The 14,985-nt window shown below is 44.3% G+C and overlaps 1 protein-coding gene across 5 annotated transcripts in view; it reads right to left on the reverse strand.

Annotated features, from left to right (window-relative positions):
• PRKAR2A (protein kinase cAMP-dependent type II regulatory subunit alpha) overlaps nt 1–14,985 on the reverse strand; it is a 94,772-nt gene that overhangs the window by 43,673 nt on the left and 36,114 nt on the right. For 3 of the 5 annotated variants that reach the window (XM_045386281.3, XM_045386278.3, XM_074032170.1), the window contains exon 2: nt 13,615–13,650. The exons of the other annotated variants lie outside the window; for them this stretch is intronic. In XM_045386281.3, the coding sequence (XP_045242216.1) occupies nt 13,615–13,650 (36 nt within the window). The remainder of the gene's footprint in view (nt 1–13,614; nt 13,651–14,985) is intronic. 5 annotated transcript variants of the gene reach the window in all.

Below are 14,985 nucleotides of genomic sequence, written 5' to 3' on the forward strand. Positions count from 1 at the left end.
TGTATCGGGGTGATAACACAATTAGAGAAGGAAAGAATCAGATTCTAAGTAGCTTCTGAACATAGTATTCTGACCATCCACCCTCAGTGGGATATACTGCATTCCAACAAAAAACAATTGATGTTGGTGATGGTATAGCAATTCCAAAACTCTTCTTCAGAGAGTCTTGCTCTTTCACCCAGGTTGGAGTACAGTGGCGCAATCTTGGCCCACTGCAATCTCCACCTCCCTGTTTCGAGTGATTCTCCTGCCTTAGCCTCCTTAGTAGCTAGGTCTAGAGGCACGTGCCACCACACCCAGCTAATTTTTGTAGTTTTAGTAGAGATGGGGTTTCACCATGTTGGCCAGGATGATCTCAATCTCTTGACTTTGTGATCTGCCTGCCTTGGCCTCCCAAAGTGCTGGGATTACAGGTGTGAGCCACCGCGCCCAGCCTTTAATTCCAAAACTCTTCTATGTGTATTACTGTAGTGAGTAAATAAACAAACACAAAGATATTTCTTACTGGTGAGAAGGGGGATACAAATATGGACTGGAGGAAGAATTAGAAATGGAGATATCAATACAAAGCATTTTAAAATCTCACCCCTATGTGTTATTTGCAAAGAGACAATAAATTATCTACTGAATAAAGAGTTTTGTACTTACTAACAAAACTGTTGTTACCAAGAATGAACTAGTTGTGATTACTGATGTTTCTCAGAATGCAGCAAACCTACTCCGTCTTCACAATACAGGCCATTACAGCTGGGAAAAGTTTTATTCTAATAAATCATCAACGATCTGTAACAGCTGTGTGACTAGAGGTAATTTATTGCCTATCTCCACCCTTCCTCTGCATAATGGCACAAACAGCAGTGACTTCTCTCTAAAGACTGTCATAAGGATTCAAGTAGACAGGTGTCAGGCACGGTAAGGAGGCAACTTGAACTATTACCATTACTATCTTGGTTCCATTTGTTCTGGGTTTCTGGAGAATTATTGTTATGTTGGTTCTGTTCTCTATTTCAGCTCCTTTAACAACTGTCCTTTCTTCCAGGCTAACCTCCATCACATATTTCTTTCTACCCTTACAACTTTGCTCTTTTTGCTTTCTCTATGGTTTCCCCCCGACCCCTCCTAAGACAGAGCTTTATACTGTCATCCAGGCTGTAGCACAGTGGTGTGATCTTGGCTCACTGCAACCTCCACCTCCCAGGTTCAAGCGATTCTCCTGCTTCAGCCTCCCAGGTAGCTGGGATTACAAGTGCTAATTTTTGTATTTTTAGTAGAGACCTTTTTTTTTTTTTTTTTTTTTTTTGCCATGTTGGCCAGGCTGGTCTCGAACTCGTGACCTCAAGTGATCTACCCATCTCGGCCTCCCAAAGTGTTGAGATTACAGGTATGAGCCACCGCGCCAGGCCAACTCTTTTTATGTATTTAATTCTTGCTCATTGTTTTTAGTTTCCTTATAATCTTATCACACCCATTTTCTGTTTCATCTCAGCCAATTTTATCTTTGGCTTTTTGCTCAGAATTCGTAAGTGCAATGATTTCTTGTACTTTACTGAGCATTTTGTAGTGGACCTTTCTAGTCTTCACTCCTCTTATATCCTTAACCAGCTGAGTTTACTCATAGGCCCTGTATTGTTTATTAGGATTTATTTATCATCTGTTTAACAGGCAACAAACAGTTCTTGACCCTACTCTCAATCTGTGTGACGGCTAAAAGACTCCATGTATCTACAACTATGGGACAGGCCGATACATACCACTCCCAATTATTTATTTTTATTTATTATTATTATTATTACTGAGACAGAGTCTCCCTGTCTTGCCTAGGCTGTAGCGCAGTTGACATGATCTCAGCTCACTGCAAACTCTGCCTCTCAGGTTCAAGTGATTCTTCTGCCTCAGCCTCCCGAGTAACTGGGGCTACAGGTGCACGCCACCACACCCAGCTAATTTTTATATTTTTCGTGGAGATGGGGTTTCACCATGTTGGCCAGGCTGGTCTTGAACTCCTAACCTCAAGTGATCCACCGCGCCCAGCCCCACTCCCAGTTATTTCCCAATTTCTTAGAGACACTTACTCACTGCAGTCCTGGTCTAGCTACACCCCAACTTCCTTTTCCTCACTGATTCTCTAAACCAATAAAAGATCTGAGAAATGATGGTTTCCATTGTGTCCTATACCCAGGACTCTCCCATCCCTGTCTTAGCAGATAATACTCGACTTGTGTGGCCCATGCCACTCGTGCAGTAATGCCATCAATACCAAGTGCCCAACAGGGACCTTGTATCCTAAAACAGATAAGAGAAAAATCAGGGCGGATAGAGTAAGAAAAGATACACCACTCTAGTCCCTGAAATAGCATTAAGCGATGCTCTGCAGAGGGCTGCCCAGTTTCTGGCTAGTGTGGGCCTTGGTTTACTGAGCCAGGAAAGTAACAGTGGGATATAGGTAATGACTCACTACCTTTCTCCAAGCATTTTTGTTTCCAGATGAGGCCAGGGTGCATTATCTCAGTTCTTCCCTAAGGATTAAGACAGACACCTATCTTAGTTCCTAGACATTTCTTTTTTTTTTTTCTTTCTTTTTTTTTTTTTTGAGACACAGTTTTGCTCTTATTGCCCAGTCTGGAGTGCAACGGCATGATCTCGGCTCACTGCAACCTCCTCCTCCCAGGTTCAAGCAGTTCTCCTGCCTCAGCCTCCTGAGTAGCTGGGATTACAGGCACTGGCCACCGTGCCCAGCTAATTTTTGTATTTTTAGTAGAGATGGAGTTTCACCATATTGGCCAGGCTGGTCTCGAACTCCTGACTTCAGGTGATCCACCGGCCTCAGTCTCCCAAAGTGCTGGGATTACAGGTGTGAGCCACCATGCCCAGCCTCCTAGATATTTCTGTTGTTACTTTTTGCATCATCATAAGTATTCTGGTAGGAAACTGGGGAAACTGCATCAAGGGCATCTAACCAGACACTTTGTCAAACTTCAAGTTTCTTGGTTCTCTGTGCTCTTGATTAATGCCATTACAGACTAGTTTTCTAAACTAGAAATTTGGAATTCATCAGACTTTCTTCTCTCACCTCTTATCCAATGAATACATCAAATTCTGCTTCAGAAATATTCTCATATTTGGCCTTATTTAATTCAGTGTATTCCAATTGCTACTCCTTGGTCTAAGAGTTCAAAACAACTACTTAGAATAATACATAAAAAAAAAAAAACTTCATTTCAGGAAATAAATGGGTACATGGGTATTATACTAACTTTCTCTACTTTTGTGCATGACATCTTCCTTTTATAAATTAATTTTTTTTTTTTGAGACAGAGTCTCACACTCTGTTACCTATGGTGGTGTGCAGTGGCACAATCTCGGCTCACTGTAACCTCAGTCTCCTGGATTCAGGTGATTCTTGTGCCTCAGCCTCCTGAGTAGCTGGAATTACAGGCGCACACCACCACGCCCAGCTAATTTTTGCATTTTTAGTAGAGATGGGGTTTCATTATGTTGGCCAGGCTGGTCTCAAACTCCTGGCCTCAAGTGATCCGCCCACCTCGGCCTCCCAAAGTGCTGGAATTACAGGCCTGAGCCACTGCATCCAGCCCTTTTGTGTATGAAATCTTTCATACACATATTTCATTGAAAAGTTGAAAAAAATAAGCTTTCAGTGATGAGACTGATAGAATTTTGCTGATAATGACACAGTCTTGGGCTACTTCTAGGCCTGCTTTTCCTCCAATTGTGGAAGAAAGTACTTTGGCAACTTAGCTCATTTTAATATTTTTAGGCATTTATATAACTGAGGCAGCAAATGTTAATTACAGTCGTCACATCTTCAGATGCAACACTATTATTTAAACAAAACTAGTTTCCATTAAAATTGTTAATATGTTTCTATTTGTGGAAAAACGTGCTTCAATTTTTCAAACCTGGTTTTAAGTTTTCTTCCCTTTCCTATTGTTTATTTATTTATTACGGTAAGAACACTTAACATGAGAGCTACCCTGGTAACAAGTTTTTAAGTTCACAACAGTAGAACTTCCAGATAGTTGAGTACATGAAGGTTCCTGGAGGGTGGCATACCCAGGAAGTGCATGGAAACTCCACGCACTTCCCAAATACCTCCCAAAGTGCTGGGATTACAGGCATGAGCCACAGCACCCGGCCTGAATTTGACTATTTAATTTAACTTATTTTGTAAAGACAAGGTCCCATTACGTTGCCCAAACTGGTCTCAAACTCCTGGCCTCAAGTAATTTTCCTGCCTTAGCCTTCCAAAGTGTTGGGATTACAGGTATGAGCCACTGCACCTGACCTGAGTCTATTTTAGATACCACGATACCACATATAAGTAGAATAATGCAGTATTCGTCCTTCTATACCTGGCTTATTTCACTTAGCATAATGTCCTTTTTTCCCTTTTTTTGAGACGGAGTCTCACTCTGTCGCCCAGGCTGGAGTGCAGTGGTGCAGTGGTACAATCTTGGATCTTGGCTCACTGCAACCTCCACCTCCTGGGTTCAAGCAATTCTCCTGTCTCAGCCTCCCGAGTAGCTAGGATTACAGGCGCACACCACCACACCTGGCTAATTTTTGTATTTTCAGTAGAGACGGGCTTTTACCATATTGGCCAGGCTGGTCTCAAACTCCTGACCTTAGGTGATCCATCCACCTCGGTCTCCCAAAATGCTGGGATTACAGGCGTGAGCCCACACATCTAGGCTCCCTTTTCTTTTGAACACTGGACTTACCTCCCTTTGCCCTCTTCCTCTGTTCCCCTCAATCTCTTTACTTCTTCTTGGTCCTGGTCCTAAATTACTTGCCTTATTTTCGATGAAAAAAATCCATTTTACAGTACCTACGTGATTGTTGCTGCCCCAAGGGTTCTGCACATCTGGCTGCTTGCCTCAGTACACAAGTTACCTGGAGAAGGTCCAGAATCTGTATGATCCCCTACACAACCTCAAACATTATATCATGTGTCATGAAATACTCAAGACCTACAGGAAATGATTATTAAAATAGCAACACAGGCCAGGCGCGGTGGCTCACGCCTGTAATCCCAGCACTTTGGGAGGCCGAGATGGGCGGATCACGAGGTCAGGAGATCGAGACCATCCTGGCTAACACGGTGAAACCCCGTCTCTACTAAAAAATACAAAAAAAAAAAACCACACACACACAAAAACTAGCCGGGCGAGGTGGCGCCTGTAGTCCCAGCTACTCGGGAGGCTGAGGCAGGAGAATGACGTAAACCTGGGAGGCGGAGCTTGCAGTGAGCTGAGATCCGGCCACTGCACTCCAGCCTGGGCGACAGAGCGAGACTCCGTCTCAAAAAAAAAAAAAAATAGCAACACAGTGGCCAGGCATGGCGGCTCACACCTGTAATCCCAATACTTTGGGAGGCCTGGGTGGGAGGATGACTTACAAGGACATCAGTCCTATTAGATTAGGGTACCCTATGACCTCGTTTCACCTTCATTACCTCTTTAAAGGCCCTATCTAAAGGCCGGGCGCGGTGGCTCAAGCCTGTAATCCCAGTACTTTGGGAGGCCGAGGCGGGTGGATCACGAAGTCAGGAGATCGAGACCATCCTGGCTAACATGGTGAAACCCCGTCTCTACTAAAAATACAAAAAACTAGCCGGGCGTGGTGGCGGGCGCCTGTAGTCCCAGCTACTCGGAGGCTGAGGCAGGAGAATGGCGTAAACCCGGGAGGCGGAGCTTGCAGTGAGCCGAGATCGCGCCACTGCACTCCAGCCTGGGTGACACAGCGAGACTCCGTCTCAAAAAAAAAAAAAAATAAAAAAAAAATAAAGGCCCTATCTAAAAAATATAATCACATCGGGGTTAGGACTTCAATATATGAATTTGGGGAAAACCAATTAGTCCACAACACTGGATTTCTAAATTATTTTAAGCAATACGTAGTAATTTCAGCTGCAGGTACCTATAGATGGAAAAAATACTGCATACTATGAAAGAATATAATGACAAAAATCAGTATTTTAGTATATATAGTAAGCACATAAGCCTTAAAAGGGCAGGGGTGTCTGCTGAAGAGCACCTGCAATGCAGAAATGGGTGACTGACATGGCACCAGTTTCTCAGTGGATGGTTCTGTTGCCTGTCACAGTTATCACTAGAGTCAAAATATTCCATTCCTAAATGTGGCAAGATGCCAATACACACATTTCTGATTAATATGCCTTGATGTTTCAACAGGTATTTAATAAATAAAAGTTGGGCTTAGCCAGGCGCGGTGGCTCACGCCTGTAATCCCAGCACTTTGGGAGGCCAAGGTGGGCGGATCACGAGGTCAGGAGATCGAGACCATCCCGGCTAACATGGTGAAACCCCGTCTCTACTAAAAATACAAAAAATTAGCTGCGCGTGGTGGTGCGCACCTGTAGTCCCAGCTACTCGGAGGCTGAGGCAGGAGAATGGCGTGAACCCGGGAGGCGGAGCTTGCCGTGAGCCGAGATCGCACCACTGCACTCCAGCCTGGGTGACAGAGCGAGACTCCGTCTCAAAAAAAAAAAAAAAAAAAAAAAGTTGGGCTGTTTTTTGACAAAGGAGGTTTTTTTTTTGTTTTGTTTTTTGAGATGGAGTCTTACTCTGTTGCCCAGGCTGGAGTGCAATGGCACGGTCTTGGCTCACTGCAACCTCCACCTCCCAGGTTCAAGCAATTCTCCTGCCTCAGCCTCCCGAGTAGGTGGGATTACAGGCATATGCCACCATACTCAGTGAATTTTTGTATTTTTAGTAGAGACAGAGTTTCACTATGTTAGTGAGACTGGTCTTGAACTCCTGACCTTGTGATCTGCCCACCTCAGCCTCCCAAAGTGCTGGGATTACAGGCATGAGCCACCACATCGGCCAACAAAGGAAGTTTTTTAATTAAATAAAATCATACTAACATTTCCAACTCAAAGACAGTTAATACTAATTTGGGAGGGCTGGGCATGGTAGCTCATATCTGTAATCCCATCACTTTGGGAGGCCGAGGCGGGTAGATGACAAGGTCAGGAGTTGAAGATCAGCCTGGCCAATATGGTGAAACCCCGTCTCTACTAAAAATACAAAAATTAGCCAGGCGTGGTGGCACATGCCTGTAGTCCCAGCTACTAGAGAGGCTGAGGCAGGAAAATCGCTTGAACCCAGGAGGTGGAAGTTGCAGTGAGCCGAGATTGTGCCACTGACTCCAGTCTGGGTGACAGAGCGAGACTCCATCTCAAAAAAAAAAAAAAAAAAAAAAACAAAATTAAAAATATATATATATATATACACATACATACTAATTTGGGACTACATAAGAAAGCTGCATTTAAGGAATCCATGAACTCTCTTCATTTACTCTATCACTTGATATAGAGGGACTGTTTTGCTAGAATGTAGAACTTGGAAGGCACAGCTTTTCTTTTTGTTGGCGGGGGCGGACAGTCTCACTCTGTCTTCCAGAATGGAGTGCAGTGGTGCAATCTTCGCTCACTGCAAACTGCCTCCTGGGTTCAAGTGATTCTTGTGTCTTAGCCTCCCAAGTAGCTGGGATTATAGGCGTGGGCCACTACACTGGCTGAGTTTTTGTATTTTTACTATTTTTTGAGACGGAGTCTCGCTCTTGTTGCCTAAGCTGGAGTGCAACGGCGGGATTCTGGCTCATTGCAACCTATGCCTCCCAGGTTCAAGTGATTCTCCTGCCTTAGCCTCCCAAGTAGCTGGGATTACAGGTGCCTGCCACCATATCCAGCTATTTTTTGTATTTTTAGTCGAGACGAAGCTTCACCATGCTGGCCAGGCTGGTCTTGAACTCCTGACCTCAGGTGATCCGCACACCTCAGCCTCCCAAAGTGCTGGGATTACAGGTGTGAGCCACCACACCTGGCCAAATTTTTGTATTTTTAGTAGAGATGGGGTTTCACAATGTTGGACAGGCTGATCTCGAATTCCCTACCTCTGGTGACCAGCCCACCACAGCCTCCCAAAGTGCTGGGATTACAGGCATGAGCTACTGTGCCCGGCTATGTTATATTTTATGTTATGTTATGTTGTTATGTTATGTTATGTTATGTTATGTTATGTTATGTTATATTCAGGCTGAGTCTTGCTCTATAGCACTGGCTGGAGTGCAGTGGTGCGATCTCGGCTCACTGCCACCTCCGCCTCCTGGGTTCAAGCGATTCTCCTGCCTCAGCCACGTCCAGCTAATTTTTGTATTTTTTTGTTTGTTTGAGATGGAGTTTCACGCTTGTTGCCCAGGCTGGAGTGCAATGGCACAATCTCGGCTCACTGTAACTTCCGTCTCCAGAGTTTAAGTGATTCTCCTGCCTCAGCCTCACAAGAAGCTGGGATATAGGCATGCGCCATCATGCCCAGCTAACTTTGTGTGTGTATTTATTTATTTATTTATTTATTTAATTTTTTTGAGACAGCTTCACTCTTGTTGCCCAGGCTGGAGTGCAATGGTACAATCTTGGTTCACTGCAACCTCCGCCTCCCAGGTTGAAGCAATTCTCCTGCCTCAGCCTCCTGAGTAGCTGGGATTACAGGCGCCTGCCACCACGCCCGTCTAATTTTTGTATTTTTAGTACAGATGGGGTTTCACCATGTTGGTCAGGTTGGTCTCAAACTTCTGACCTCAGGTGATCCACTTGCCTTGGCCTCCCAAAGTGGTGGGATTACAGGCCGCCTCGCCCGGCCTGAAAAAGGTGTCCTTTAAATGAAGGTCTGAAGAATGTGAGTGAGCAAACAAGAAAGATAATTTTGGTGAGATACAGAAGCAAGAGTCTGATTAGATTCTTACCACTGAGTTTAAAAGGAAAAAAAAAAAAGTCTGATTAGAATAGGCTTAAGAGGCCAGGCGTTCAAGGCCAGCCTGGCCAACGTGGCAAAACCTTGTCTCCACTAAAAACACAAAAATTAGCCAGGCATAGTGGCATACGCCTGTAATCCCAGCTACTCAGAGGCTGAGGTACAGGAATCGCTTGTACCTGGGAGGTAGAGGTAGCAGTGAGCCAAGATCACACCACTGCACTCCAGCCTGGGTGACACAGCCAGACTCTATCTCAAAATAGAAGTAAAGCAACTAGAAATAGCAAATACAAACAGCTCCTTCAGGCGGTTTTGCTTTAAAGGTATGGAGACAAAAAGGTTGGAGAGAAAACAACAGTCAAAAAAAGTTTATTTTTTAAGAAATAGAGTCAATGATATGTTTCTTTGCTGAAAGAATAACTGAGTTAAAAGATAAAAGATTATGCAGGAGAGGAGCTAACAGCTAAAAGGATGAAGGGATGGGATCTAGCACAGGTGGATACTGTAAACTCATAGGCAAGTGAAGAATAGATAGTGATGGGATTCTGGAAATTCTCTTTTTTTCCTACTTCTTTGGTTAAATAAGGAACAAGATCATCTGCTAAGGATGAGGAAGGAAGCATAGGAGGTTTTGAGAAGGGGAAGGTATGAAAGCCTTATCTAGGAGAACACAAGTGAACAAAGCATGGAGCTTGTGGCTCACACCTGTAATCCCAACACTGGGAGGCCAAGACAGGAGGATAGTTTGAAACCAGGAGTTTGAGACCAGCCTGGGCAACAAAGGGAGACCTTATCTCTACAAAAAATAAATTAGCTGGGCATGGTGGTGCACACTTGTCGTCCCAGCTACTCGGGAGGCTGAGGCAGGAGGATCCCCTAAGCCCACGATTTCAAGGCTGCAGTAAGCTATGATTGTATCAATGCACTCTAGCCCAGCCTGGGCAATAGAAGGAGACCTTGTCTCTCAAATTAATTAATTAATGAGACAGAGTCTTGCTCTTGTCACCCAGGCTGGAGTGCAATGGCGCAATCTCAGCTCACTGCAACCTCCACTTCCCAGGTTCAAGCAATTCTCCTGCCTCAGCCTCCTGAATAGCTGGGATTACAGTCACCCACTACCATGCCCAGCCAATTTTTAGTATTTTTAGTAAAGACAGAGTTTCACCATCTTGGCCAGGCTGCTCTCGAACTCCTGGGCTCAGGTGATCCATTCGCCTCGGCCTTCCAAAGTGCTTGGGATTACAGGTATGAACCACCGTGCCGGGCCTAAAATTTATTTTAAAAGGCTGGCCGCTGGCCGGGCGCGGTGGCTCAAGCCTGTAATCCCAGCACTTTGGGAGGCCGAGACGGGTGGATCACGAGGTCAGGAGATCAAGACCATCCTGGCTAACACGGTGAAACCCCGTCTCTACTAAAAATACAAAAAAAAAAACTAGCCGGGCGTGGTGGCGGGCGCCTGTAGTCCCAGCTACTCAGGAGGCTGAGGCAGGAGAATGGCATGATCCCGGGAGGCGGATCTTGCAGTGAGCCGAGATCGCGCCACTGCACTCCAGCCAGGGGGACAGAGTGAGACTCCATCTCAAAAAAAAAAAAAAAAATGTAATGTATTATGAGAGGATACTTTACGTATGATTACAGGATTCCTGTATCATCCTACTGAATTATTTGAAAAATCTTTTATTTTCATTTAACATTTCAATCTTAAATCCTAAGATTACAAAATCTGAGGAGGAGGGATAATACCATGTACTTGTCTGAGTCTTCCACAAGGTTCCAGATTTGAACAATACTGGCAGAGGGCCAAGCAGCAATTCACAAACTAACACCAACTGTGACCTAGGGAGGAGGTATCACTATACTCTCCATCTCCCAGACCTATCCTACAGATGTCAAGGGATTTAACTAATCTTTCAGAGAAAAAAAGGTGCAGGACAGAGATGAACAAAAATGGAAGATAATAGTTTACAGGTATCAACCTAACCTTAATACCTACTCTCAGGATATTGATTCTCTTACCATAACATATTCTTCAACCTCCTTTCAACAGATTTTTGTGTAGAATGATAACAAAAGCTTTCTGAAAACATAAATGAGCCGATTTTCTCAAAGACAAAGATTAAGGGATAGAAAAGCAATTCCTGGCCGGGCGCGGTGGCTCAAGCCTGTAATCCCAGCACTTTGGGAGGCCGAGACGGGCGGATCACGAGGTCAGGAGATCGAGACCATCCTGGCTAACACGGTGAAACCCCGTCTCTATTAAGAAATACAAAAAACTAGCCGGGCGAGGTGGCGGGCGCCTGTAGTCCCAGCTACTCGGGAGGCTGAGGCAGGAGAATGGCGTAAACCCGGGAGGCGGAGCTTGCAGTGAGCTGAGATCCGGCCACTGCACTCCAGCCTGGGTGACAGAGCGAGACTCCGTCTCAAAAAAAAAAAAAAAAAAAAAGAAAAGCAATTCCTAGCACTATAATAGGTCAGATGACAATTTTAAATCAAGAAACCTTCCTAAAACAAGGAAATATGAAAGAACAATGTGATACATACCACTTGCCTAGCAGTTTTGAAACACATTAACATTCCACTGTACTACCAAATAAATTCCATATTTATCAAAAAGTCAAACACTTTAAGAAAAACTTTCATAAAATATATTTACCAGTTTTATGAAAAAAAGGGAGCCTTCTCAGAAACAATCATTTAAAAAAAAAAAAGATGTGCATATGCAATAAATATTTACTGAGTGCCTATGTGTCCAGCAGTGTTTGAGGTAACAGTCATATATTAACATCTCTAACTCAATTAAAAAAATAGCATAACCACCTAAGGAAATTTTGCATTAAAAATTTCAAAAGGTCAAAAACCTGGATAGAAAGTTTACCCAAACTTATTTTTATTTTTATTTTTATTTTTATTTTTTTTGAGACGGAGTCTCGCTCTGCCGCCCAGGCTGGAGTGCAGTGGCGCGATCTCGGCTCACTGCAAGCTCCGCCTCCCGGGTTCACGCCATTCTCCTGCCTCAGCCTCCCGAGTAGCTGGGACTACAGGCGCCCACAACCGCGCCCGGCTAATTTTTTGTATTTTTAGTAGAGACGGGGTTTCACCGTGGTCTCGATCTCCTGACCTTGTGATCCGCCCGCCTCGGCCTCCCAAAGTGCTGGGATTACAGGCGTGAGCCACCGCGCCCGGCCCAAACTTATTTTTAAATTAATATGGACTATACCAGAAAAAAGGGCAAAATATTACCAACCTAGTACCACCTAAGAAAATACAAGCCGGGCACGGTGGCTCAAGCCTGTAATCCCAGCACTTTGGGAGGCTGAGACGGGCGGATCACAAGGTCAGGAGATCGAGACCATCCTGGCTAACACGGTGAAACCCCGTCTCTACTAAAAAATACAAAAAACTAGCCGGGCGAGGTGGCGGGCGCCTGTGGTCCCAGCTACTCCGGAGGCTGAGGCAGGAGAATGGCGTAAACCCGGGAGGCGGAGCTTGCAGTGAGCTGAGATCCAGCCACTGCACTCCAGCCTGGGCGACAGAGCCAGACTCAGTCTCAAAAAAAAAAAAAGAAAAAAAAAAAAGAAAATACAAACAGATTTCCCATATTTGGAAAGCGTTCTTTTTTTTTTTTTTTTTTTTTTTGAGACGGAGTCTTGCTCTGTTGCCCAGGCTGGAGTGCAGTGGCACGATCCTGGCTCACTGAAACCTCCGCCTCCCGGGTTCAAGTGATTCTCCTGCCTCAGCCTCCCAAGTAGCTGGGACTACAGGGACGCACTACTGCACCTGGCTAATTTTATTTTATTTTTTTTTTTTGAGACGGAGTCTCGCTCTGTCGCCCAGGCTGGAGTGCAGTGGCCGGATCTCAGCTCACTGCAAGCTCCGCCTCCCGGGTTCACGCCATTCTCCTGCCTCAGCCTCCCGAGTAGCTGGGACTACAGGCGCCCACCACCTCGCCCGGCTAGTTTTTTGTATTTTTTAAGTAGAGACGGGGTTTCACCGTGTTAGCCAGGATGGTCTCGATCTCCCGACCTCGTGATCCGCCCGTCTCGGCCTCCCAAAGTGCTGGGATTACAGGCTTGAGCCACCGCGCCCGGCCGCACCTGGCTAATTCTTTTGTATTTTTAGTAGACACAGGTTTCACCATGTTACCCAGACTGGTCTCGAGCTCCTGACCTCGTGATCCGCCCGCCAAGACCTCCCAAAGTGCTGGGAGAACAGGTGTGAGCCACTGCGCCTGGCCAGCATTCATTTTTTTTTTTTTAACAACCAAAAGAAATGCCATATAAAATGATGTGAAGTACTATTTTACATCTAAATTCCATGTTATTGAGATATTAGTGGAAAAGAGGCATGTACAGGGTGCCTTTCTCCCAGCAGCCTAATCTGTGAACTGTCTCTGGAAAATAAGACAGAAAGAGCCAAGGCAATGCTCAGTCTCTGACCAGAGAATGCCACTTCCAGCACCCAAACTGAGGAAATAATTCCAGTGGCTCAAAAAGGTATATGTAAGAGTTAATGGCGGCATAAGCCAGAATACCAGAAACAGGAATATGAAAAATCATTTTCTGAAGCTGTAATTATAAACATGAAAAAATAGTAATGACATAAATGCAAAGAGAGAAACTGTACCAATTATAGCAATATAAAATATGTATATACATACTCAGAACTTAAAAACAGAATAAAGAAACTATAGATGATTTTACTTTTAGATAATATTCTGTGATGGGAGCTTATCTTTTTATTCAACATATCTGTTTTTTCAATATATTCCTATCTTAAAACGGCATTTTAGTAGTATGTTATGAAATAGAACACATACCTGATACTCGTCTATTAAATCTGCTAGGAATTGGAACTGCAAAATAAAGAAGCAACATTTAGTCATTATTATGTCACCAGGCCCCATTTTTATCCTCCCTTTTTGCAAGTCTTTTACAATAGACCTAAGTCCCTCAAAACCAAGCAGTGGGCGATTTCATAGTCTTCCAAACTCAATCACAAATAGTTGTTCAATGTGATCATATTAAGACAATATAGGAAATACAATATTTCTTTGAAAACAAACTCTTTATACCTTCAATATACTCAATCTGGCAATTTTATTTCTGCTCACATCTACGTTCCATCTAATTTGTATCATTCCAATTGAATAAGAAGTCTACCAAATTTATTGATAATGTTATGATATAAAATAGTGAAATTTTTTTTTTTTTTTTTTTTTTTTGAGATGGAGTCTCACTCTGTCACCTGGGCTGGAGTGCGGTGGCAAAATCTTGGCTCACTGCAAGCTCCACCTCCCAGATTGATGCCATTCTATGGCCTCAGCCTTCCGCATAGCTGGGACTACAGGTACCCGCCACCAGGCCCAGCTATTTTTTTTGTATTTTTTTTAGTAGAGATGGGGTTTCACTGTGTTAGCCAGGATGGTCTCCATCTCCTGACCTCATGATCCACCCATCACGGCCTCCCAAAGTGCTGGGATTACAGGCGTGAGCCACTGCACCTGGCTCGAAATTTTCTTCTTTAATATCCTTTAGGCCAAGTGAGATGGTTCACACCTGTCATCCCAGTGCTTTGGGAGGCCAAGGTGAGCAGATCACTTAAGGTCAGGAGTTCAAGATCAGCCTGGCCAACATGGTGAAACCCCATCTCTATTAAAAATACAAAAAAACCCAGGCAGGCATGGTGGCACATGCCTGTAATCCCAGCTACTCAGAAGGCTGAGGCATGAGAATCACTTGAACCCAGGAGGTAGAGATTGCAGTGAGCTGAGATCCTGCCACCGCACTCCAGCCTTGGCGACAGAGGAAGACTCTGTCTCAATAAAAAAATAAAGTAATAAATAAATAAATAAATGAATACATAAATAAATAAATAAAGTAATAAAGTTCTTTAAAGAGAATCCTCAGACCTGCTAGATAATAGCATTTATACTGCATTTTAAAATAACTTAGGCCAGGCGTGGTGGCTCATGTCTGTAATTCCAGCACTTTGGGAGGCCAAGGCAGGTGGAACACCCAAGGTCAGGAGTTCAAGACCAGCCTGGCCAACATGGTGAAACCCAGTCTCTACTAAAAATACAAAAATTAGCCGGTGTGATGGTGCATGCCTGTAATCCCAGCTACTTGGGAGGCTGAGTCAGGAGAATCGCTTGAACCCAGGTGACGGAGGTTGCAGTGAGCCAAGATTG

This window comes from Macaca fascicularis, chromosome 2 (genome assembly GCF_037993035.2).
Source record: "Macaca fascicularis isolate 582-1 chromosome 2, T2T-MFA8v1.1".
NCBI classification, from domain to species: Eukaryota; Metazoa; Chordata; class Mammalia; order Primates; family Cercopithecidae; genus Macaca; species Macaca fascicularis.